General features: G+C 33.8%; 1 protein-coding gene across 1 annotated transcript; it reads right to left on the reverse strand.

Moving 5' to 3' along the window:
• Positions 1-13: 13 nt before the first annotated feature.
• Positions 14-27,837, reverse strand: LOC107930855 (beta-galactosidase 10). The gene is given in 20 exon segments (XM_016862605.2): positions 14-453; positions 3,432-3,756; positions 4,327-4,538; positions 4,678-4,700; positions 4,703-4,787; positions 5,626-5,733; positions 6,803-6,912; positions 8,442-8,551; positions 9,257-9,465; positions 10,405-10,569; positions 11,877-11,995; positions 12,074-12,161; positions 12,282-12,387; positions 13,000-13,088; positions 14,139-14,282; positions 26,128-26,220; positions 26,354-26,420; positions 26,568-26,680; positions 26,792-26,887; positions 27,280-27,837. Coding segments are annotated over 20 exon segments (2,535 nt in total). The 5' UTR covers positions 27,442-27,837; the 3' UTR covers positions 14-342.

Here is a 27,837-nt window from a genome sequence, read left to right on the forward strand (position 1 = left end):
AACTCTAGACGGATTAAATTAATATAAATTATATAAAAAACTGTGTAAAATTAAATTAATTTTGTGACATTTGCCAAATGCTTGACCAATATCGATATATTTAAAAGCAAAAACGAATATTCCACGTATTAAGAGCTAAGTCTATCTATGCTCTTGAATTGTCGCAAACACCTCAAAGGACAAAAAGTACCTGAGCAAAAGAAAAATAAAATTAGGGCATCATGTGAGGAAATAAAACACAGCTCGTGCCCGAAAGAAAACGGAGCAAAATGCTCTTTTCTTCCGTTTTCTTCTTCAGGAAGCAGCCAAAACATTTGTGTCGGAACATATACCGGGGTAACTTTAGCTGCAAACTGCTTCAATTGCAAGTCTCTTAGTAGTACCAGGACACAAGCCCTTATCGAAGTTCTCTTCTGTTAGTTCTATGGCACACTCATTCTTACCTAGGCAGACCTGCCGTGCACAGAACATTAGGAAGGAAAAAATAGTGTTAATTAATATGCATTAATACTATACGCAGATATGTGTGTTCACTGAACATGACTACAAATAATCACCTAGATTACGGGCTTATCTGCAATCACAGCTTAGTTGACTTAGTTTCTCGGACATTCTTAGTCCAACTATTGTGTCATACAAACTCCTTGGCACCAGATTCTGCTGCCAACTTTTCTAATATTTGCAAATTCTTGCTACGGTTAATTCCTTGAGTAATTGTACATTACATGCACAGGACTTATGGCTATGCGGAGATGCGATAACCTAAACTTTTGGGATAAGCGAAATGGCAATATGTACACTATCTATATCTATCTATATCTATCTATATCATATTTAAGCCTCTAAATAAATTGATATCATGAATCAATTAGACACCAACTTAGATACCAACTTAATTGAAAAATGACCAAAAAACCTTGTTCTTTATAAAGCAATAAAAAATATAACTATGAGATTGTATTTATCTTGTATATTTTATATAAAATCCAAAAATCAATTTAAATCTAAAATAATACAAAGAATTAAACCTAAAAACCATATATTTAACTTTTATATAAATATATGTCATACATATTCTTTCTTAGCATATATTGTGAGTATATCATAATCTAATATATAAATAACACTTACCGAGTCACAATTAAGTAACTCCATTTACTTATCAAAACCTCCCCCCCTTAAAAATCTCACTCAAATAATAGCATACATAAAAGTGAAACTATATACTGAAAATTTACTTATTATATTTTTATAAAAAAAATCATCCACTCTTGTACTTTTCTCTCCACTGTTTAAGAAACCAACACCCTTTCCCCTTTTAAAACCTACCACTATCTTAAAAAATATTAATATTTTTATCACAGCGCATGTATATAAAAACAGCTTATTTATAATTCAGATTTTATTTAAAATAATCTCTAATACATCATAAAATGTATGGTTTAAATTTAATTATAATAACATATGCGATATGTACGAAAATAAATAAATAATAATAATTTAAATTGTACGAAAAAATTAAAATAAAATTTAATTAATAAAAATTAAAGATTGAATTAACCTAAAGCACTAACACAATCAATCACGTTATCTATATATATTGAACATGATGCTAGTTGAAAATAAATTTTTATGTAAAAAAGCACCCTTGAAAAATTATCTTTCCTTTTAAAATTACCACTATCTTAGAAATATAATTTTCTTAAAAAGATTAATCATATATTGATACTATTATTTAAATCGCTGATCAAGTTGATGTCTTAAATTAATCAGATATCAGTTAATTTGGAAAAAGATTAATTCATCTTTTCTATTAAATGATTATATATTATTTTGATGACTATTTTTTCTCATACTTTTATATAATTTTTAAATAAATAAACTAAAACTATCGTATTTAAGTTCCAAAAATGTGTTCAATGAATTCATAAACAAGTTCTTACCACTACACCAATAATAATTATTAAGTAAATTTTAAAAAGTAATTTTTACATAAAATGCTTTCTGCCACCTATTAAATCTGACAGAATTGGTGTCACGAGTCAATCAATCACCAACTCAATTAAAAAATTTATGGAACTGTCCTTTCGTGTTTAAAATAAGTTATACTTTTCGAGGTTACTTTAGTTCTTTTATTTTCTATAAAAACAAGTGAAAAATTACCACTAAAATAAAGTTTTATTTTAATCTAATATTTACGTTTTAATTGTATTATGCATATCTTATTACCTCCATCAATATTATTGATTGAATTAGTATTACAAGTTAACTCGATATCAGTTTAAAGTTGATACAACACTATAATAAACAACCGTAATGCATTTAATATTTTTAATTTGATGTTTTTATGTTTTTAAATTTCATTTTACTAACAATTAAATCTAATTTTTTTTCATTTTAATAATGTACATATTGAATATATATATTCAAAATACGTAATTTTCAAATACATACACTTGTTATACGTATACTTGTATTGATTATATTGTTATTGATTGAGTTGCTGTCACAAATTAACCCAACATCAACTAAAGATTAATAACATTAGGTTAAACAATAATATTGCATTTAGTATTCTTAATCTGATTTGTTTACATACTTAAATTTTGTTTTACTCACAATTTAATCTATTTTTTATTTATAATATCGTACATCTTTCACGTGATATGACTAATTAATTTCAAACCATATATTTTATTATTTATTATATATTATTTTAAACACTTCTTAGTGTTTTAAGCACATTTTTCATATGCATATGCATAAAAAGAGACTAATTTATCTTTTTTGTTAAATGACTACTATTGTTATTTCAACGGCGCAAAGTTAACATATCTAAATTTTGAGGACATCTTCAATGGATTTATAAACAAATTTTTATCACTGCACCAATAATAATCATTAAGTAACTTTTAAAAGATATTTTCTTACCTGCATAGTGTATATATGCTATTATTTAAATATCTGATAATGTCATTATCATTCGAGCACTTAATTAAAAAGTTACAAAAATGATCATACATATTTAAAATAAATTATATTATTTGAGATTACTTTAAATCTTTTCATTTTTTATAAAAACCAATAAAAAGTTGCATATAGTGAAATTTAAACCCATTCCATTTGGGTCAATAAACAGTTAACTTTAACACTAAAACAAAGTTTTATTTTGACCTAATATTTATATTTTAATTGTATTATGCATACTTTATTATTGTAATGTATTTAATTTTCTTAATATGATGAATTTATGTGTTTAAATTTTGTTTTACTCACACTTTAATTTATTTCTTTTATTTTAATACCGTACATATTATATACATTATTATATTTTAAATAGGTTGTTTGCTCACACGTACTGGGTGAAAGGTAGACTAGTATTATCTATGGTTCTTCACCCACTTATACAGCTGAAGTTGGAGTAACCTTACCTTTTCGACTGCCAATGTTGAGTTAGGATCATGGCACTCCCCCATGCTGTAAGACCCACACTTTCCTGTAGGATTTCCGAAGCTAGCAAATTTCACATTAGAAATCAAAGTATTTTTTGGGCACTTCAGACGGGCAGCCGATTTTCCACTTCCACCTTTACGTACTGGCGCCTGGTCTACCATAGGAAAGTCTTCAGCAATGAGAGAACATATGCCTGATATTTTGCGTTTCGAGAACGTAATTTTTGTTGGATCTCCACCTTTCTCCTCAAAGATAACCAAAATGTTTCCAGATGGCTTGACCCAAGAACGGGGAACATGGTACCTGGTTAATGGCAAAAACACATTTTTAATCACTCCTCCAAGAAAGCTTTTCTTTTCTTTTTTTTGTTTTTTGGATGAAGTCTGGAGAATAAAAAGGAAGCCTTTTAAGGGAAGTAACATATTCAAAGTAGAATATGCTGACGTATCTTAAAATTTCACAATTTTAGTCTAGCTTTAAGTCAATAAAATAGAAAAACGATAACTTGGTGGCTTCAAGTTCACCAATTATTGATAAACTAAAATGGAAAACACAAACAAATGTAAATTGCCTTGAATAACTAATGTATTACCCATAAATAGACCAAAAGATAATATAACATGATCTATTAACATGGTTGATCAATAATTGAAATTTCTTAACCTCGGATACATGAAAGATTTGGCAAATATTCCTACGTTTGTCAATATAACCCTTTTGGTATATCAACCCCAGCCATGCTTTTGTGAGTTTTTTCTCAATAAAAAATTCTATGGTCAAGGAAATTATATTACTAATATCAATTTATTTAATGCATTTAGTGTAAAGTCTGAGTTCAGAAGAATAGTTTTAATCATCTCAGACTGGGCTTACCATCTTTGTGTTGGTTCTCCACAACCAGTAAGGCATTTGTCTGGGAAGAATTTTCCTCTGTAATCACACTCCTCTACACACTTTTCATGTTCAGAACTTTTTATTGGCCAGTATCTTCCAATCTCTTCTCCATTTAACCATGCTAGACCTTTTCCCATATGAATCATATCCAGACCAACTGGTTCATTCCCTGATGGAGAATCCACAACCACCTGTCAAAGCTTAAATACTTCAGTTCTTTCCTTTCTTTTTCTTTCAATGTTGAACAAAGGTAGATTAAGCAATTAAGTATTTAGCTGCAAAAAATATTTATCCAAAATTAAATTTGACCTGGAAATAAGAGCCTTTTACCTTGTACCATGTCAAAGGCTGATTTTTGGTGGTTCTGAGGTTGACACCCAATTTATGCTATTCAAACCGTCTGGTTTGTATATACTCAAGTGTTCTCCTTGCAATCCAATCTGCATAGAGCATAACAAGGATAGAAAAAGGCTTTCAGAGTTTTAAAGGCTGTAACTAATAAGATATTCTAGCCCTTCCAAGGCTTAGGAAGATAAGAGATGCTTCCTTTCAGAAACAAATTCTTTGAACCTATGGCCACATCAACCTTAGCTTTTCACTGTTTTGAATATCATGCATAGTCTAAGAATAAATCAAGGATTACAGGGTTCAAATCTAGCTAAAATTAGATTTATTAATATGTGATATTTAGCTAGCTGGACAGCCCATCTTGCTCAAATTAGATTACTAGCATTAAGCACTATAATTGTACAGCTACTTTGCCATAGCATAAAAATTCTAGGTTTTAAAGTGATAATGCGACAATTTTATCTTATTTTTTAAACATTATACGGTAAAATATGATAAACAGAACTCTAGATCTGTCCTGTTTGATATTTTCAGCAATTTCCAGCTTCTAGACTCTGCTGTGTTGTCTCTTTCTTAGCACAAGATTAGCAGAATCTAAAATTGTAGAACTGACTATAATCCACTGTTGAAAATTCTCAAAGTATTAGAAGAATAAATTTATGCCAAAGACTGATGAATTATTCAAGCTTGGGACCAATTTGAAAATACCACTGATGGAGAACATGCTAGCAAGTTTTGGAAGAAAATCTATTCGAAGCCTAAATGGTCAAAACTTTCAAGGGTCTAACCGACTATCATCCCAACAAATTTCAATCCAATATACAGCTTTGCAAATTTTAAAAAAAAAAATAAAGTTTTGCACTTTCAAAGACTGACAATCAAATAAAATATGAGATATTATTCTCGCCCAAACTCAATAAAGCCAAATACCTTGTAGGTCCATCTAGACATAGATAAATCCATTGTTCCATTTTTGAGCCCCTCGATCTTGACACTTGTTAGTCCTGCTCCTACCCATTCATATAACCCTCCTGCATTCTAAAACCAGGAATAGTCTGACTTTCAAAAGCATATCATGACTGAAAAAAAATACAAAGTCCCAAGGCAAATTGTACAAAGCTATACAACTAGTAAAATTATAGAAGGGACGAGAATTATCAATTCTAACTTGCTTGTGAACATGATTACACATATAAAAATATAGCAATTTAAAAGCCCAAGATCAGATGTGGGATGGGGACAGATAAGGAGAATCAAGATATTTCACTATTAGCCACTAATGATCCATTCTATATCCAGTTTAGGATCCACATATAGTCGCCAGAATAGGACCCAAATCAGACTCAACATGGTTGACAAGTCAGCCGAAACTTGAAGAATTCAGATAGAAGAAAAAGTTCAAGAAAACATCCTACAGTGCTTATGGACTCTATAGATAATTTCATACTTCACTCATGCGTATAAGCAAGAAATAAAATGACAAATCTCAAAAAAAAGGTTTTGTGTCTATCAACTGGTCCGAATAAAACAGATTCATATTGAAGATAAGCTGTTTAAAACATCAGAGGATCACCCGTATGCATAGGCAGAGGAGTCAGAATCAGCTCAAGAGAATATAGAAAATCACCTAAGATTCCTAATACCCTATTTTTGGGTAGTTATGAGGAAGCCCAAGGAAGGAGGGGGCCTCATCTCTCCTACAGATAGGTAAGAACTGCTCGGCCAAGCTTTTGCTTGTTAAAACCCCTATAAACTTGGTCCAAGGGAAATTCACTCATTAAAGCGGCAAGAAAGATATGTGGAAAAAAGTTCAAAAATGTCTTCTTAAATTACCCAACAATTAGATTTGATGCAGATTAGCCTATTAAAGTTTCAGTACTGCATGTTTCAAATTAGTTGAAGAGAAGGAAGAACCATGGATAACTAGAATATCTAGTAAAATTTTAACAACCAATCAACATGAAGCTAAAATTTGAAAGAAGAGGGCAGCAAGGAAACAAAGCCTATCATGTAAGTGAAAACCAGCATTTCTGCCATGGAACTCAAAACGAATATTGGAATACTTAAACAAACATGCAAGCAAGAATGTGTTTTAAGAATAACTAACCTGTAGGCCCACTGTCATGCTTAACAGTGCAATTTCATTCTTTCCCACCTTGAGAGAAATTGGACTCTCAAATTTGAAGGGAGAATGTGAGCCATTTCCAGAAGCACTACCTGTAAAATGCCGGAATTTTTTTAAATTTTATTACAATTATCTCCACGTGATAGACCCATAGCAAACTTAGGGAAATACAATGTTGTTCAATTTATAACTTGCAAAATAAATCAATCAACAATATCCATTAACTAAAAGGCAAGGAGAATCTTTGTTGGTGCACAGGTATATACGCATGTATTAATAGGAACCACTTTAAAAATTAGGTTATAGTGGAAATTATGATGGGAAAATATTACTTATATGCCATCTGCAGCCATTTGCTGAGTCTTTAATGATCAGTTAGGTTTTAAAGAAACATGCTTTCAACAATCAACAACCATGAAAGAAATGACAAAGTCAAATTAGAAGCAAAGCATATCATATTGATTGTGAAATTTCCATGTGGAATCTGGAGCCCTGAATAATACTGCAGAGCCATCATCTCCAATGGGAAACCCTTGCAACTTGGGGTTGACAACTTGAATGTCTCAAGTTCAAACCTTGGAGATAGGACAGAATCACCTCCCAATATATAGCAGCTATAGCTCAAGTCCAGTGGACCACCATATACAGCAAAGAAACAATTATTAATGACCACCACCACCATAAATAGTTTCGTTGTTGAAATGGTTAAAAGTCAGTTTTGGAATCCTAAACCCTAGTGTTGTAAAATAGTAAAAAGTTTTTCCTAGAGGCTATGACAGTGAAATTATCCTAAAAATAGAAAACCAAAGCTGGAAAACCACATGACATATGAAGCTACTTATGGCAATTGAAGTTTCCAGCATGCTGATCTGGGTTGTTTGTTGTTAGTCCCTAAAAGAAAACTAAGCCAGAGAAGAGAAATGAAACTTACACCCAATTAAGATGTTTCCTATCATGTTATTATCACAAAGAAATATTAAAGTCATGAGATTCATGGCACTCAAGTATAAATATATATCAATAATGGAGCCTGCAGCCAAGGAAGATCCAAACTATAGACCATAGAGGCAAAGGAACTTCTGCTAAGGTGACAACAATAGAAAAACATGAAAAACAAATTCAAGGCATGTAGTATGATTCCCTAAAACTCACATTGACAATTTATTAGAATCCACTATCATATATATGTAGAGATTTGTATCTAAACTTGTACGCAACTTCTGTAGACAAAAATAGTGAGACCCAAAGCGCACAATACACAAAAATCATCTCACAAGTATCAAGTCTCTATAAATATACCACAGGGGATCCTCAGAAATTCCAAATGTGGGATTTGGGGTGTGGTAACAACTAGGTCCTAGAAATGTTCATTCTACTTTCCTTCAGCATCAAGCATGAATTCTGACTCCAAAAGTCTGACTTGCTCACCGAACAATGAGAAGTGAATAATAAAACTTAATTTAAATTAAATTGTCTATCCAGACCAGAAAATGGAGAAGTGCAAAATTTGAGAGTAAGGGTGATAGTACACAAGATGAAAATTGCATATTGACATGCCTATCAATAATTTTATTATAAGATAGTATTTCAAGAAAGGACATTTAGGAACACCAGTAATAACCTTGGAGTTCTTGATTCACAAAAGCATGAAGAGCATGCCCCTTTGACTCAATAAGGAGGACTGGATGGCTTGCCTTCTTCAGAAATTCTTCATTTTCACCAACAATTATACTGCAATTCAAGGATACTCATACTATGAGCTGGTAAGGCTATATTACAATATCATAGAACCAAGACTTACTAAAGGCATATGCACACCCCAAAACCAAGTTGAATTTGGATCAAGTTAGCATACCAGAAGAGCTCTATATCTCAGATACTATAGTATAGATAAGAAACTTTGCTTCTCAAATGAAAGAAGGTTTTAAAGTTATGAAATACATACCACAGCAAGAAGATTTTAATTGGGAAAAGAATTATAAAATTAGCATAACACTGATTTCTCATATGGTTCCTTTTTTTTATGTTAACTATAAGCTTAGAAAGGCCAGAGCTCCAAATACATGCAATTCAGTTTTATGAATCCTTGTTAAGCATATAGCACCTGTAATTAATACTATAAGACACTGTACCACATTCCTTCTTCAAAGGGGGGAGGGGGAGGCAGTATCGGGCACCTATAAGTTATAACCTCCATAGCTAGTAGAAACATTGAACCACTATCAAGCAATGACAATCAGGTGATGGGAGATAAAATGAGTAAATCCACAAATCTATAAGCACCAAAGATCCATATCATTAAGCCAATGATGGTGGAACAACATGACATGCTTCTACTTTAAGGCATGCCCCTTCATGCCTATTTATCATTTAGTCATCCAAATCCTATTGAACTCCGAAAGACAAGTTTAGCCAGTTCCACAGAGAAATACAAACCTGGTTGTATACCAGAGGTAGTCAGTAGTATCTTTCGTGGTATTTATATGATCCACAAAACCATTTTTAGCAAAGTCAGCTACTCCCCAGATTCCAGCATTCTCCACAAATACATCCCATTTAAGAGCTTTCAAGCCTTTACTTGGGGACGTGACTGATGGCGTCAACTCCTCGGGCATCATTTCAACTAGAGATGCCTGTGAACCTACCTGTTGACATATAGCAATCAGAGGCTGAGCTTTTTTGGAGCAAGAGGGGCCCTTGCCCCCTCCCACCTCCCCCACACCCAAAATTTTGACAATTCTTCACATATATATGAATATATATACATATAAATTCATACTGGTCCCTTCAAAATAAATTTATACATTATAGATTAAAAAAAAAGTAAAATTAAATTGTTTTTTTTATTATTTTACTTGCCAATTTTTGTTTTTAAACTCTTCAAATTAATCAATTTGTCATTCAAGTCACTGTCATATGTTCTGTGAACTTAGAACTGATTTTTCTAAATGTTAGCCTTTTCTACAAAACTACAAGACATCTACTAAGAGTATTGAAAGGTTGGATTTTTTTTATATCTTTGCCGCCCTGTGCTTGTCTTCTTCAATTTTCAACTCCAAATCCATAACTAGAACATATATATATACATACTAGTTTTACAAAGTTTCCCATCTTTTATGCATGTGAGAATTCCTCATCTTTGCTAAGTTTTGAATATTGAACAAGAACCCTTTTACTTTCTATGGCTAAAATATATATTAGCTTGTTTAAAAAATTAAATTCATTACATCCCAAGTCAGGAAACTCAAAAAAAAAAAATTGTTTATTCTAGGAAATGAGATTAAGAGAGCAAAAATGGTATATATTATATATAGGTATATATGTGTGCATGAAAATAACAGCAAAGTAGATATGTTTGAAATGAATTCAGTCAAAAATTATAACAAGAACATGTTCTATGAGATCGCAACTTTTTTCTTAAGCAATTTAATCTTGTAATTGCCCCCCACCCCCCACAAAGAAAAAAGAAATATATATATGTGTGTATATATAAATGTCAAGATCTGCCAGTATAGGCAATGGATGAATGTTCAGACATTGATGTGTATAAATAATCTTTTTGAAAAAAAAAAAAGAAAATTTACCTTCGCCGTGTTAAACACAACATTCTTACAGTCGGGCAGAATGCTGACTGACCATGAAGGCAGGTGATATGACACATTCCGGAACACTACATTCTTGTCAGTTTTATCATCCAGGTTAGCAAGAAAGGCAGCACATACTTCTGAACCATCATCATAAACATCAGCCTGCAGTGTAGTGGTTGTTCAGATAACAAAAGTCAATCAAAAGAATAGAATAATTGAGTCATTAACACACACAGTAAGTTTAGTAAGTTTTATATATCTGCGATAATGCCACATTTTAGAATAACATGGAAACAAGACAACAAAAACCAAAGGAGAAAACAAGTAACTCAAATATGTTAACTAAACGGGATTAATGACATAAAACATTCTAGCATCTTGCTACCTATCACAATATAATCAAAATTTCTACTCTTGTCCCGAAAATGACTTAAATATGTGCTGTTCTTATCAAGCAGCTACCTAATGTCCTGAGTATTTGTCTAATTAAGAGTGCAGGTTACAGGATTTACATTTTGGTGAAAAAGTACTTTTTGACCTAGCTAAACAAATTCTCGTATCAGAGATTCTAAATTCAGAATCTACTTAATGTCCAGATAAATTTGGCTGATTAAAAATGTACGTTACAGGATTGATATTTTGGTGAAATAGTACTTTTTGACCTAGCTGTTAGCATCAAAAGATTTTGTGAAAACAAATTGTTGTTTCAAATTCTAAATTGACTGTCTCATATTATGTTTTGTGTCTTCAAGGTTTCAGTTTCACTGAAAAACCTTTTTTTCCCCAGTGCCTCCGAGCGAAGGCTACATTTTAACAAAAACATCAAAAGCAACAATCACAGAAGGGATGTTTAAGATTCTTATAGAAGGGGGTTTTCTTGAACTCAAAACAATTTTTTTACTGTCATGAAGGGAAGTTCTTTATGAATAAGGTAAGGTAGCAACTGCGACCGAACCTCTTTAGAAAAGTGAAAAGACAGAAGTAAAGGGAAACTTTAAAGTTGGTGATCTGCCCCCACATGAAGAGGTGAGCACCCAAGAGGTGGAGTAGTACTAAGGAAGAGCAACAATGATAGGAGATTAGGAGAGAAACACTGTTATCTGAAACTAACTGGTAATCAAAACAATTTAGAAATCAGGTAATTGCTATACTAGGAAAATTGACTAAAATGTTGCAAATGTTTAAATGGTATGATTTGGAGAACTCAATAATTTTCTAATATGTACTTATGTTGTTTTTTAAGTTTAAATGAATCTAAAAAGATATTTCAAATTGGGAAGATAAGTACTAGGTGACGACTGAGCTTATAACAATTCAAGGGAAAAAAGTTAACGCATAAAAGTTGTTTAACCGTAAAAGCAACAAGACTTACATGAATATGCAAATATGATTTACTAACAAAATCCCGGCGAAAGAAAAATGTCATCTCAAATGTTATGTGGAAAAAGTTGTAAAGAAGGAAAGCTTACCTCTTGGGAAGGACCTAGTGATAAAGTAGTTGGTTCACTCTTCAGCAATGCATGCTCAGATAACTTTATAGCTTTATGGAGTTCCTTTAGGTGTCCCCATTTTGGAAGCCTAGGTAACCCTAAAAGAGAACCCACCAAATATTTAAATACTCTGGCAAAGAATACACTTACTGACAGATAGCATTAAACCAGCTTACCATACTCATCAATTGGAGCTTCATAATCATAACTTGTTGTAATGAAAGGTCCACCTGATGTGCGACCAAAGTTTGTTCCACCATGGTACTACACGACAGAAAAAAGAAAGTAATTTACTAAAGAACAAAATGACCAAGTAACACATTAACAAATAAGTTAACTACATGCGTTGAAAAAGATATCTGACACTAGGATTGACTAGCACACCATGTAGTAATTATGTACACTTCCTCCTTTCTGGAAAAATCGAGCAACAGAAAAAGCAACATCTTCTGCTGGCCTGTGAGGGTCTCTTGCCCCAAATGTTTTAAACCTGAAAAAGCAAAATACTGATTGCAGCAAAACTGAACAGAAATCAGATGATCATAAAAAGCATGCACACAAAGAACCATATATCCAGGTTATTAATCGAAAATACAAGGAAATAGAACCCTAAAGAAAAAAGAATTGTGAAGGAAACACCCCCCAATATAAAGTACATATTTGAATGCAAGATAGTTCCAGTCAAACAAGTAATAAGTGTGGTTATCAAAAGGTTCCCGTTGCTCTAAAACTCTATGTTTCTTCAAGATTATGTTGAAAGTTTTCAAGAGCATTTAATAAAACTGTTTCATAACCTAATTGGGAAAATAATTCCCTTATTCTATTCTAATAAACTACTAAAAGATAAGGAAAATAATTCCCTTATTCTAATAAACTATAAAAGATAAAATAAAATATTCTTAGAATATCTCAAATGATTTATTCTAAGATTTATCTACCTACTAAATAACTTTAAAATATATCCCAAAATATAAGGATTTCACATATTTCAACATATGTATCATCAGAAAAAAAAAACTAAATTATATTTGATATGCAAGATTACCGAACACATCCAACATGAAATTAATCAACTGAAACAAACAGTAAATTAAAATATTACCATCCAGGCCAATTTTCAGTCCAAATTTTGGGCTTGTTTGGAGAATTAGGTGTGAATTGATCACAGTAAAAGGAGTTACAAGTATTAATCTGCAACATAGAAGAAACGTTATGGTTAGTCTTTATGCTAAATAGATAAGTTTTTTTATCATGTAATAAATAAAAGCAATAGCTCTGAACATTTTCTTTTATTGCAAGCAACCATGACCCAATTTAAAATTTTAGAAAACATAAAACCTGAAGCAAGAAGCACAAAGTTGTTATAATAGAGAATATAGTAGACACTGAATCTTAATAATCCAGAAAATCAACTCAAGACAACCATATAGCTGCTACCCAAGTAGCATGTATATAATGAATGCATATTTGATCCTATTAGTCTATGCCGACTGTTTTAAGGCAAACAGCTAACGAGTGCTTATAGGCCATAGATAAAGGTACACCTACAGATATCATGGAATCCCAAAATATGGACTATAGAGGTTGGCAGGACAAGTTTTATCTTTTTAATATCCTTGGATGTACTGTTATACATGAGTTCTTCCTTTCACAAAAATGATATTTAACTATGTAGTATGTGTAGATGCAGGGAATAAAAAATGAAAATAAGAACAGAGAAAACAAGATTTCCATATGAAAAGTAACTGAAATTGTTGGACATGAGTGGATTCTAAGAGTTATTCATGGGAGGAAATGCTAAATTTATAAATGCAAACTGTATTTGGCTTCTTAACGTAACAACATTGATCTGAAATGAACGAACCTATAATATCACAGAAAAATAAATGTCTACTGGAGAATAAGGAACAGCTTAGGCCTTTTTCTTTTCAGTAACTATGAGAATTCAAGATTATGAGATACTGAAAAGTAATCGGTTTTGGCATCTTACCCTAGCCCATTCAGAAGAACTATGGGACTGAAATTTATTTTAAAATATAATAGAAGAAAAAATATGGCACACATTGGACACATGCAAACAGAAGGAATCATACTTCATTTGTATTCATTTGGCAGAAAATTTAAGTTAAAGTGATAATGTGAAAGTGTAAATGGATGAACGGATCGATGGATAGAGAAAATAGGGATAAAGACTGAATCTGTCATTAGAAAGAAAAAATTAAAAGTGAAAAAAAATCTCACCACAGGGTCAGGAGCATCATCTTGTTGACACATTATCCAAGGTACTCCAATATTCTGAGAAACTGCCATTCTAGCAGCCCATGTAACATAACGCTTTGCCCCTTCTCCATAAAATTTTTCGTAATATCCATATTCATTTTCAACCTGCAGTTAAGAGGACAATGTTTAATGTACACTGACAGCAATTGCCATGAACCGGGAGCACATCAATTGATTGAAACAATAATAAAAAGATGCTTCAAGCAAGAAGCGGAATTGAAAATGAAAAGGCAAAGAAATGAGCATAAACTAATGCAGCATTCTTCTTTCTATGGTAAGAACTATTGATATGTCAATCTTTCAATATATCAGCACTTAACTTCACATCAACCCAGGCTGCATAGCTACTGCTATCCAGTATTGTTTTCAATAATATCTCATGAATTCACTTAAACGTTTTCACACATCTATTCAAGGAAAACATACACCATGCGTGATCTAAACGAACTCAACTTCTTGAGAAAGTGGATATTCTTCTAAGAAAAATACCATTCTAAGTAAACAAGTCATAATTGATATGGTTAGATTCAAAAAACTCACAGTAGTATCTTCGATTACAATTTCAAAAATGTAAAAATTGTGAAGATGCCCCTAGAGTTATTATACTTGTTCCTTTCACGTAAACTCAAGGATGGAAGATTCGTAAATAATATTTCTGTGAGATTTTACTCATGAAAAATGGAAACAGCAAAATAAACTGTTTCATTGATAACCAAATCATCCCAATGGTAAGGAAGAAGTCCTAGAATGTTTATGTCCCAAGTTCAAGTCCACTACATGTTTTAGTTCGACTTTATGTTGGTTCTGTTTTCTTTATTTATTCTTTGTTTGGTCTGTTTATTGATTTCTTCCATAAATTACTACATGATTTACATTGAGATTCGAAAGTTATTTGATTGCAATTAGAATTTGTACTTTTAAATGAAAATGTGACCTCAAAAAGAACAAAGTACAATTCAAGGATTTCAAGCTATAGCATAGCATCTCTTAGAGTCAAAGGATTAGAGGAGAGGACCCTCCATGTAGAGATTTTCTATTCAAGTGAAACAAACGAAAATGAATGTTAAAAAAAGTTAACAACCTCTCTATTGCTAAGTAATGAATTTCTCAAACCATTAGTCACTATGATAGCACAAATTTAATCAATTTATCACCACATCATACCCTCAGATGTAAGCATAGTTGAAATATGTGAAACCCATATATTTTGGGATATATTTTAAAGTTATTTAGGTAGATAAATCTTAGAATAAATCATTTGAGATATTCTAAGAATATTTTATTTTATCTTTTAGTAGTTTATTAGAATAAGAGAATTATTTTCCTTATCTTTTAGTAGTTTATTAGAATAAGGGAATTATTTTCCCAATTAGGTTACGACTCTTTCAGTTGTTTAGTTAATAAAATATAGAACAGTTTTATTAAATGCTCTCTTGAAAACTTTCATGGCATCTGAGCTAGGTTATCTCTAGTACCATCATGGTTAAAACAGCCTTCATTAGAGGTAAATGATCCAACAATCAAACAGAGGAAGAAAGTTTTACCGTTGAAACAACTAATGAAAATCATGAGGGCCAAAGTTCTCTAGAAGGGTCTCCATTCACTAAGGAACAACTAGAGTATCTACACAAGCTTTTTCAATCACCACAATTTCGGATGAATTCTTATCTTCCTAACTCATCCAATAATCCTTCTTCCTCCTTTGCTCAATTAGGTACTGATTTTTCTGTTTTTTTCAATGTCAAGCCTTGGAAAACAAACACGTGAATCGTTGATTCTGGAGCTAGTGATCACATGACTAGTAGTCATTTTCTTTTTTCAACTTACACACCTTGTGCAGGAAACAAAAAAAATCAAAGTAGCAGATAGGTTGTTCTCGGCAATAGCCGGGAAAGGCACTGTTAAAATTTCACCTTCCTTGGTTTTACATGATGTTTTACATGTGTCAAATCTAGCTTGTAATCTCATATCGGTCAGTAAATTACCTCAGTCCTCGAATTGTCATGTTATATTTGACTCCTCTGTGTGTAAATTTCAGGACATAATCTCAGGTAGGATGATTGGCAATGCTAAAGAATCTAGTGGAATTTACTTTTTTGACGACGACCATCTAAGTCAACCAACAACTACTTTATGTTTAAATCCTGCTTCTAGTTTTGATAAGGTTATGATTTGGCATTATAAGCTTGGACATCCTAATTTTTACTATTTAAGATATTTGTTACCTGATCTATTTAAAAATAAAAGTCCTCATATTACTGTGAATTTTGTGAATTGGCTAAACATCATCGGTCATTCTTCCCACCTCAAAAATATAAAGCTTCCAAACCATTTTCGTTAATTCATAGTGATGTTTGGGTACCTTCAAGAGTCTCAACTTTTTCAGGAAAACGTTGGTTTGTCACATTTATTAATGATCATACTTGAATTTGTTGAGTGTTTTTATTAAAAGATAAATCTGAAGTTAAAAATGGGTTTTAGTCTTTTTATGCTATTGATACGAGATCAAAGGCCCGACAAATGCGTTCCAAACTAAATGGGACCATCCAGGAGTTTGTTAGTAAGGCCTTAGATGCGTACACAAAAGAAAGGGAAAATCAAGATTTCAAATATTGGGAATCTTGGTCCAAGACACCAAATCTTGCAGCCAAAGCGCATTAAATCTCCATTACGAGCATCAACGATTCAATTTCGGTAGGAGATGGATCACAAGCCCAAATTCTTGAGGGCAAGGCTCAATAAGAAGATTCCAAGCCCAATCAAGAAATCCACCCATACTTAGTTGAAAATCAGGCCAAATTGTCAAAGTGGCCCAAGTTGTAAAGTTTTATTTTTATTTATTTATTTATTTATTTTACTTAGTTTAAATTTTTATATTCAGTCCAAGAGTCCCAAATAAAAGACCCTTGGCCGAATTTCCATATTAAAATAATTAGGAGTTTCTCGTGACTTGGCAACTCGATCTTGGTCCGCGCGCAACCCCGTATCATTTGGTATCAGATTTTGGGCGTTTTGGGTATTCTTGGTTGATTTCTAAACTGATCTCTATTTTTTACAGCATAAACAGCAGTTTTACCCAGAAAAATTATTCAAAAAAATTCATTTGAGTGGGTAAACGTTGTCCGATTGATCTGAAATTTTACATACATGTTTTTGGCACTGTGATTGAATATAAAAAATTATTCCCGCAAAAAAATCAGTCAAAAAAGTCAAAAAAATCAAAAAAGACGAAATTCAATAAAAATTTAAAAAAAGATTCAGCGGGTTGAATTTGGTGCCCAAAACTTCGAGATCAAAAATTCAATATATAAGGACACTCCAGATTTAATTTCGTGATTTTTGGAGATCGGGAACACCTCGAACGAAGTTGTCAAGTTACTCCGCAGTTTTTCGGGTTTTCTGTTTTCAGCAATTTTTATTGATTCTTAGCTGTAGGTTTTCATTTGTTTACCTTTATTCTTCCGTTACGTTATCTAACACCTTCTTGTTTCTTGTGTTAGTAGGGTTTAGATGTGTGCACAACTTCTTCCTCGGTGCAACACGAATCAATTGGTGTCTCGTCAGTTTTTGGCATCCTAGTAGAAATTAGGATTCTTTGGTAGTTTGGTTCACACTCTCTAATTGGTTGATATAAACTCTGATAAAGAACTCACAAGATTGAATTCGACCTCATTAAGAATTTGATTTTTTCTTTTTTTGAGTGATTAACGGTGAGGTTTGATAACTTTTATTTTTGAGTATTAAGTGTTTATTTTTGCAGCTTTTTTGGAAGATGTCTAAAGATGACCATAATAATACACTTATGGAAGTCCAACAACAGTTAGAAGGACACGCTGCTGCAATCACACAAATAAATGCTACCCTTCAAGCATTGAATACTACTTTGAATGAGGTACGAATGAATCAAGAACTTCAATATCGAGATCCAATCAGGGAAGATAGAAATAACCAGCCCCATAGGCGCGGCCCTCGACGTGTCCCTAGAATGGATGATGATTTTCATGATCGTGGACAACCTTCTTTGGCAAAATCGAAATTCACAATTCCCCAGTTTCGTGGTAAGAATGATCCTGACGCTTATTGTGAATGGGAATCTAAGATTGAACTCATGTTTCGGTATTATAAATGTCCGGATGATGAAAAGGTAGTGTTAGCAACACTAGAATTTTCTGATTATGCATTAAGTTGGTGGACTCAACTTGGGGTAAACCGCCATCGGAATTATGAAGGTGAGATTTCGACATGGGATGAGTTGAAACAGATTATGCGTAAAAGGTTTATTCCACCTCACTACTATAGAGAAATTAAAACAAAGTTGAGAAGACTTATCCAAGGTAGTAGGACGGTGGATGAATATTTTAAAGAGATGGAGATGCTCATTCAGAGAGCTAATGTAGAGGAAGATGAAGAAACAACTATGGTTCGATTCATTGATGGTTTGAACAGGTCGATAGCTAATACATTGAGGCTACAAACTTACATTGATTTGGAAGAAGCAGTTCACAAAGCCATTGAGATCGAGCAACAATTAAAGGAACAAAGGTTTGGGTCCTTCTCTACTTCACAATATTATCGAGGTAACAATTCCAATTCTGATTTTAAGAGTTCAAAACCACCTTTTGTTACTAACAAGTCTTCTTTGAGTAATGGAAGTAAACAATCAGATTGGAAAAAAGGGGCTCCTGCTAAAACGCAAACACCTTCTAAGCAGCCCAATTTAGGTGATTCGAGTGCGAAGAGGACTCGTGAGATTGAATGCTTTAAGTGCAAAGGGCGTGGTCATTATAGTAGAGAATGCCCTAACACGAGATTACTTCTTCTAAAAGATAACGGTGAGTACACTTCCGACTCTGATAATACAGATCCAGATATGCCAGAACTTGTGGATGACAGTGATAATGGCGACGAGTTGGTCAAACCACCAAAGGAAGGGGACTTTGCTAATTTTCAATGCCTTGTAGTTCGTCGAACCCTTAACATTCAGATGACAGATGATGATAGCCAAAGGGCCAATATTTTCCATTCTCGGTGTTTTATTAAAGGTAACTTATGTTCACTCATTATTGATAGTGGTAGTTGCTCAAATGTGGTGAGTAGCTATTTGATTGATTCTTTAAAGTTGCCTTGCACCAAATACCCTAAGCCATATCACCTTCAGTGGCTTAATGAATGTTCCGAAGTTAAAGTTACGAAACAGTCCTTGGTCACTTTTAAACTCGGCAATTATGAGGATGAAGTATGGTGTGATGTAGTCCCAATGCATGCGGCACACTTGCTCCTTGGACGACCTTGGCAATTTGATCGTGATGTTACACACCAAGGTAAACTTAATCGATACTCCCTTGTATTTAAAGGTAAGAAATTCACTTTTGCTCCTTTAAATCCTACTGATGTATATAAAGATCAATTGAGGATGATAAAATTTTGTGAGGGGGTAAGGGAGAAAGAGCAAGCTCAAAAGACAGAGAGAAAAGAGGCTAATAGTAGTGGAAAAAGTCAAAATTTAAAAAGCCCAAAGGTGAGTGAACCCTCTAGTGGTAAAATGAGTGGAAAAAATCTTTTGGCAACAAAAAAAGATATGAAGAGAGCCCTACTTAATAAACAGCCTTGTATCCTTGTGAGGTTTAGGCAAAATTATTTATCTTTATCTAACATTAACGAAAATCTGCCTAGTATGTTTCAATCTCTTTTGCAGGATTATGAGGATGTTTTTAGTGAGGCCCCTATAGGTTTACCACCTTTACGAGGGATAGAACATCAAATTGACTTAGTACCCGGAGCTTCAATCCCAAATCGACCAGCCTATAGATGCAATCCCGAGGAGACAAAGGAATTGCAAAGGCAAGTGGAGGAATTACTAGACAAAGGGTACATTCGTGAGAGCCTAAGTCCTTGTGCTGTTCCTGTCTTATTGGTGCCAAAGAAAGATGGTACGTTTCGTATGTGTGTTGATTGTCGCCCAATCAACAAGATAACGGTAAAGTATCGACACCCAATCCCTAGACTTGATGATATGCTTGATGAATTACATGGTTCAATAATATTTACAAAAATTGATTTAAAAAGCGGTTATCATCAAATTCGAATGAGGGAAGGGGATGAATGGAAAACAGCTTTTAAAACAAAATTTGGATTGTATGAATGGTTAGTTATGCCTTTCGGCCTTACTAATGCACCTAGTACATTTATGAGATTAATGAATCATGTTTTGAGGCTACATTTGAGTAAATTTGTAGTAGTTTACTTTGATGATATTTTAATTTACTCAAAGTCATTAGATGATCATGTTTTCCAAGTTCGAACCGTTTTGGATATTCTACGAACTGAAAGATTATTTGCCAACCTTGATAAATGCACATTCTGTTGTGATAAACTAATATTCTTAGGTTTCATAGTTAGTGCTCAGGGTATTCATGTCGACGAAGACAAAGTTAAGGCAATTAAGGAGTGGCCGACTCCTAAATCGGTAACTGAGGTGAGATCTTTCCATGGTTTAGCCAGTTTTTATAGACGATTTGTGAAAGATTTTTCTACTATTGCTGCCCCATTGACTGAAGTTATAAAGAAATCAGTTGGTTTCAAATGGGGTGAAACCCAAGAAACAGCTTTTCAAACTCTAAAAGCTAAGTTATGTTCTGCTCCTTTGCTTAAATTACTTGATTTTGCTAAAACTTTTGAACTTGAGTGTGATGCTTCAGGAATTGGAATTGGCGCTGTTTTAATGCAAGATAAGCAACCTATTGCTTATTTTAGTGAGAAATTGAATGGTGCACAGTTAAACTACTCGACTTATGACAAAGAACTATTAGCATTAGTTCGTGCACTTCAAGTATGGCAACATTATTTGCTGCCTAATGAGTTTGTCATACACACAGATCACGAATCTCTTAAATGATTAAAGGGACAAGGTAAGTTGAGTAAAAGACATGTTCGATGGGTAGAATTCATTGAAACATTCCCTTATGTGATACAATATAAAACAGGTAAAGATAATGTAGTTGCAGATGCTTTGTCTAGACGATATACTTTAATAACTACATTGAATGCTAAAGTCTTAGGGTTCGAACATATTAAGGAACTATATGATGATGATGCTGATTTCGGCCATATCTATAAGAATTGTGGACATACTGCTTTCGATAAATTTTATCTTGTAGATGGCTTTCTTTTTCGTATGAACAGGTTATGCATACCAAAGTGTTCCATGAGAGACTTATTGATTCATGAGGCCCATAGTGGAGGTTTAATGGGACATTTTGGAGTGGCCAAAACACTGGATATCTTGCAAGAACACTTCCATTGGCCACATATGAAAAAGGATGTCGAAAAGGTATGTTCCAAGTGCATTACATGCAAACAAGCAAAATCTAAGGTAATGCCTCATGGCCTTTACACTCCTTTACCGATTCCTACTTCACCTTGGGTAGATTTATCTATGGACTTTATTCTAGGTTTGCCTCGAAATAAGAAAGGAAGAGATAGTATATTTGTTGTTGTTGACAGGTTCTCAAAGATGGCACATTTTATTTCTTGTCACAAAACAGATGATGCTACACATGTAGCAGACTTATTCTTTAAAGAAGTGGTAAGACTTCATGGCATCCCTAAAACAATTGTTTCTGGCAGAGATGTCAAATTTCTTAGCCACTTTTGGAAGGTATTGTGGGGTAAGCTTGGTACTAAATTACTTTATTCCACTACATGTCACCCCCAAACTGATGGCCAAACCGAAGTAGTTAATCGGATCTTAGGGACTTTATTACGATCTGTTGTGGGAAAGAACATTAGAAATTGGGAAGAATGCCTACCGTTTTGTTGAATTTGCATATAATAGATCTATTCATTCTACAACTGGTTATTCTCCATTTGAACTTGTTTATGGTTTTAACCCACTAACAGTACTTGATCTTGCGCCATTACCACTTGAACACATTGTTAATTTAGATGGTGAACAGAAAGCTGAGTTGGTGAAATCCTTACATGAGCAAGCTAAGCAACGAATAGCCAAAACATATGATGCCAACACCAACAAAGCAAACAAGGGGCGCAAACGGGTTGTCCTAGAACCCGGAGATTGGGTTTGGGTCCATATGAGGAAAGAACGATTTCCTGCAAGAAGAAAGACCAAGTTGGACCCAAGGGGCGATGGGTCTTTCCAAGTACTCGAGAGGATCAACGATAATGCCTATAAAATTGATCTACCTGGTGAGTACAATGTAAGTTCTACTTTTAATGTGGCTGACTTGTCCCCATTTGATTTTTCAGATTCGAGGTCGAATCTTTTTGAGGAAGGGGGGAATGATACGAGATCAAAGGCCCGACAAATGCGTTTCAAACTAAATGGGACCATCCAGGAGTTTGTTAGTAAGGCCTTAGATGCGTACACAAAAGAAAGGGAAAATCAAGATTTCAAATATTGGGAATCTTGGTCCAAGACACCAAATCTTGCAGCCAAAGCGCATTGGATCTCCATTACGAGCATCAACGATTCAATTTCGGTAGGAGATGGATCACAAGCCCAAATTCTTGAGGGCAAGGCCCAATAAGAAGATTCCAAGCCCAATCAAGAAATCCACCCATACTTAGTTGAAAATCAGGCCAAATTGTCAAAGTGGCCCAAGTTGTAAAGTTTTATTTTTATTTATTTATTTATTTATTTTACTTAGTTTAAATTTTTATATTCAGTCCAAGAGTCCCAAATAAAAGACCCTTGGCCGAATTTCCATATTAAAATAATTAGAAGTTTCTCGTGACTTGACAACTCGATCTTGGTCCGCGCGCAACCCCGTATCAGCTATGGTGAAACACAATTTGGTGTGAGAATAGAAGTACTTCGGAGAGATAACAGTGAGGAATTTTTTAGTGACCAATTAGGTGTTTTCTTAACCAAACATGGTATAATCCACCAAAGCTCTTGTACAAATACACCACAACAAAATGGGGTTGCAGAAAGAAAAAACCAACATCTTTTGGAAGTAACTAGAGCCTTGATGTTCACTAGTAGGTAACACATTATCTTTCGGGTGAAGCCTTGTTAACAACTACATATCTTATTAATAGAATGCCTAGTAAAACTCTAAACTATAGAACTCCTTTCAGTCTCTTTAAAGATAATTTTCCTAACTCTAAATTGATCACAGATTTATCCCTCCCAGTTTTTTGGTGTAGTGTTTTTGTTCATCTTCACAACAAAGGTAAACTAGATCCTAGAGCCAAAAAATGCGTCTTTTTTGGCTATGCTTCTAATAAAAAGGGTTACAAATGTTACGATCCAATTGATAGGAAGATTATTGTTACCATGGATGTCACATTTGTTGAAACGCAATCTTACTTTGATTCTAATCTTCAGGGAGGGAATTATAGTAAGGAAGATTCTATAATTGATCAAGAAAACACTAGAAATATACAACATAGGGATTCTAATAATGGAGAAGGTGAATTTATGATTAACACAGAAATTAATGATGTTAATGTTATTAGTGAAAAGGAGTATGAAGGTGTAGAGTCTGATTATGAGAATAAAGAACAAACAAAGGAGTTAATTGTTTACTCAAGAAGAAATCGAAATCAAGAAAGTGGAGTCCACCAGATTCATCACCAAGAACCCGACCCGCAAGATCTTGTCAAAAGTCCAAGTAAAGCTTATAATCTAACCAATGAATTTTCTGATTTAGATATTCCAATTGCTAAAAAAAATGTGTTAGAAATGTTGTCAAATATCTCATGTCTAACTTTGTGTCCTATAAAGTCTTGTCTTCGACGTTCTTAACCTTTGTTTCGTGTCTTGATACTGTGAAAATACCCAAAAATGTGAAAGATGCTTTATAAGTTCCTGAGTGGAAGGAGGCTATTTTAGAGAAGATGCGCGCTCTTGAAAAAACAGGTACATGAGAAACAGTGGAATTACCTGTAGGGAAGAAAACTATGGGCTGTAAATGGTGTTCACAACCAAATTTAAACCGGATAGATCTTTAGATAGATACAAAGCCCGACTGGTGGCTAAAGGGTACACTCAAACATATGGGATAGATTATCTTGAAACATTTGCTCCAGTAGCCAAATTAAATTCTGTCCGAGTTCTTTTATCAATTGTTGTTAATCTTGATTGGTCCTTACAGCAGCTAGATGTCAAGAATGTTTTCCTAAATGGGAAACTTGAAGAAGTTTACATGAATCCTCCTTCAGGTTTTGAAGAAAAATTTGGAACTCGAGTATGTAAGCTCAGGAAATCTTTGTATGGTCTAAAGCAGTCTTCTCGAGCTTGGTTTGAACGGTTCACTCTAGTTGTTAATAAACAAGGTTACTCATAAGGGTAAGCTGATCACACAATGTTCTATCGACATTCACAAAGAGATAGAATAGCAGTTATTATAGTTTATGTCGATGATATCATTCTTACAGGAGATGATGTGGATGAAATAAGGCGTCTCAAGGAGCATCTAGCATTGGAGTTTGAGATCAAAGACTTGAGTCCTTTGAAATACTTTCTTGGAATGGAAGTTACTCGATCAAAGAAGGGTCTTGTGGTCTCTCAAAAAAAATATGTGATTGATCTTTTAAAAGAGGTTGGAATGAGTGGTTGCCACCTAGCTGACACACCAATTGATTCAAATGTAAAATTCGAAAATAAAGAAGGTCGATTAGTTGATAAAGGGCAGTACCAAAGATTAGTCAGTAAGTTAATTTACTTATCACATACAAGGCCAGACATAGTTTTTGCAGTGAGCTTAGTGAGTCAATTTATGCACTCCTCAATAGAGAAACATGAAGAAGCAGTGTTTCTGATTCTGAGATACTTGAAGAGTTCACCTGGAAAGGGCCTATTCTTCAAGAAATCCGAACAAATAGAAATTGAAGCTTATATAGATGCAGACTGGGTAGGCTCAATAACAGATAGAAGATTTACATTAGGATACTGTACATTTTTTGGGGAAACCTTGTGACTTGGTGAAGCAAAAAACAAAATGTTGTAGCAAGAAGTAGGGCAGAGGCTGAGTTTAGATCAATAGCTCAAGGAATTTGTGAAATGATGTGGTTAAAAAAAATTATGGAAGAGCTGAATAAACCAATAACTTCACTAATGAAGTTGTACTGTGATAGCAAAACTGCCATTAGTATTGCTCACAACTCAGTACACGAAGATTGAAGAAGGCCAAGTGTGCATGTCGTTTGTTCCTTCAAAACAACAGATTGCTGACATACTCACCAAAGGGCTCTCTAAGACGAGCTTTGATTTTCTTGTAAGCAAGTTGGGCATGATTGATATATATGCACCAACTTGAGGTGTGAAACTCATATATTTTGGGATATATTTTAAAGTTATTTAGGTAAATAAATCTTATTTGGGTAGATAAATCTTAGAATAAATCAGTTGAGATATTCTAAGAATATTTTATTTTATCTTTTAGTAGTTTATTAGAATAAGGGAATTATTTTCCCAATTAGATTATGACTCTTTTCTCTATTTAAATTCAGTTGTTTAGCTAATAAAATATAGAACAGTTTTATTAAATGCTCTCTTAAAAACTTTCAAGCACAATACCTATCATGCAGGGTAAATTTTAAGAGAGCATCCCACCTTAAACAAATCATCAATAGGTGGAGAGACCTATGTCATATAATGTGCCCAGCATACCTCAAAATTGTTTGGGAGTTTTGTAACCACATAACACTCCTCATCAAATGTAGGGGCATAGACAAGATACCAAATTTAATCAAGTGTAATTTTATCATGCTTGAAAGAATTGGCTCCATCATCGCCAATCAAATATGCATGATCCAACAAATTTGAAACTAATACATGCTAATCGTGATTAAAGATGCAACGGAAAGTAATAAAATGAAAAATAAAGGAGGGGGCTGGATCACATGTTAATGCACAGCTCAGACCAGCAGGTTCAGAAAAGGAAAATTTCTCAATGGCCACTTCCAAGTTTAGTATTGTACTTGCCTGGGCCAGGATGATTGGACCTCCTTGCGGTGCAAAAAGCTTTTCCTGCTTCATGAGGTTCACTATGAATGTTGTGAAATTCCGCATGTAATACTAAGCCACAAAAAACAACCAACTCAATAAGTTAGCAGTAAAGCACGAAATTAACAGTTTAACAATAAAGGTAGAGATAACTACAGGGGACACTATTCCCCAAACTAGAACAACAACAGATCCAAATTCTCACCTTGAAGGGTTCATTATCAGTTCGAAACACAGTTCCAGGGACATAGTGCAACCAGGCAGGTACCCCCCTGTATTAAACACATTTTATTTAATCCAAGCAAGGAAAGCATAGCTCCTTGATGCTTTAATATAATCAAATCAATATATGTTTAATTCAGTGACTTCAGGCATCAAGCATCATCATTTTAAAATCTAGATTAAAAATGTAAACACACCCAAAATTCCATTCAGCAGCTACAAAGGGGCCAATTCGAAGAATCATATACATCCCGGCTTGCTGAACAATCTTTACAAATTTGACTAGATCGTATCGCCCTTCAAAATTGTACTGCAAATTAACAATCAAAGGTCAGAAGCTTTGAGCTTCGTCGACAAAAAGTACGTCACATTTTGAGCATATTCGTCCAACAAACCAATGCAACAGATTTGGAAAACTCACTTTTCCTGGAGAAAGCTCATGTCCATTCCAAAATACGTAAGATTCAATGACATCAACCCCTCCTTCCTTTGCTGTTTGAACCAGCCCTGGCCACATCTGCCACATTACAGTTAAGGATTAAGCTTATGAAAATTCAGAATGTACATTCCAAAGAAACCATTAAAATGGATAAACAAGTAATAGGTGAATTGCTTAAACTGAGAAAGAAGCAAAATTGGATGAAGAAAGTTGATTAGGAAAATCTTCGCATCGTTGAAGAGATTGTGACACCGCATCAATTACATGACTTCCGCATTGAAATGAAGCTTTGTATTAAGTAAAGTGAATGGGAAAAAGTGTAGTAAAATGCAAATGTGCACCAGAACTAGCCGAACGAAATTAAAAACAAAAAGAACGAATCAAATCCCATTAGAAATTTGGCAAATTGGTTGTGCCATTTTAGAAAGAGTAAAGTATGTAAAATAAAAGTGAAAAAGAAACCGCCTTACCGCCGGAACGCTGCGGGGGTAATGAATGGCAGCGGAAATGAGAAGCTTGCGTTGGCCATCAATGATGAGAGAGCGGCGGTCATAGGTTACATTGCCAGCGAAACAAGAGTTAAACAACGAAGTAAAGAAACAAAACAAGAGAAAAAGGAAGAAGATCTTCATTTAGTTTCGTTTTAATCTGGATATTTTTAGATTTGAGCTCGACTTTAAGTGTTTTAGGTTTTATAAGAAAGAGGAATTAAGGCTAAAGAGAAGAGAGAGTGACAGTGACAGTGACAGTGATGAATTCATGTGCATAAGCGTTGGCATTGCTGACTGCTGAGACACTCAATGTGACAGACAGGCGTGGGATGTGGGAAAGAGTACCGGATAACTCTGGACAACTGGGAAGATTTGCCGCGTTTTCTTTTCTTCTTTTTTTATTTTGTGCCGACAAAATATCTAACAAATTGATCCTGATCGTAGGTGTTGGACGACTGTTTGGATAGCTTGCAATCTACATATCCAACATCGTCTCAAGGAGAGAAATCCAATCTGATCATACATTAGGCGAAGATC

The sequence above is a fragment of the Gossypium hirsutum genome, chromosome D12 (genome assembly GCF_007990345.1).
Source record: "Gossypium hirsutum isolate 1008001.06 chromosome D12, Gossypium_hirsutum_v2.1, whole genome shotgun sequence".
NCBI classification, from domain to species: domain Eukaryota; kingdom Viridiplantae; phylum Streptophyta; class Magnoliopsida; order Malvales; family Malvaceae; genus Gossypium; species Gossypium hirsutum.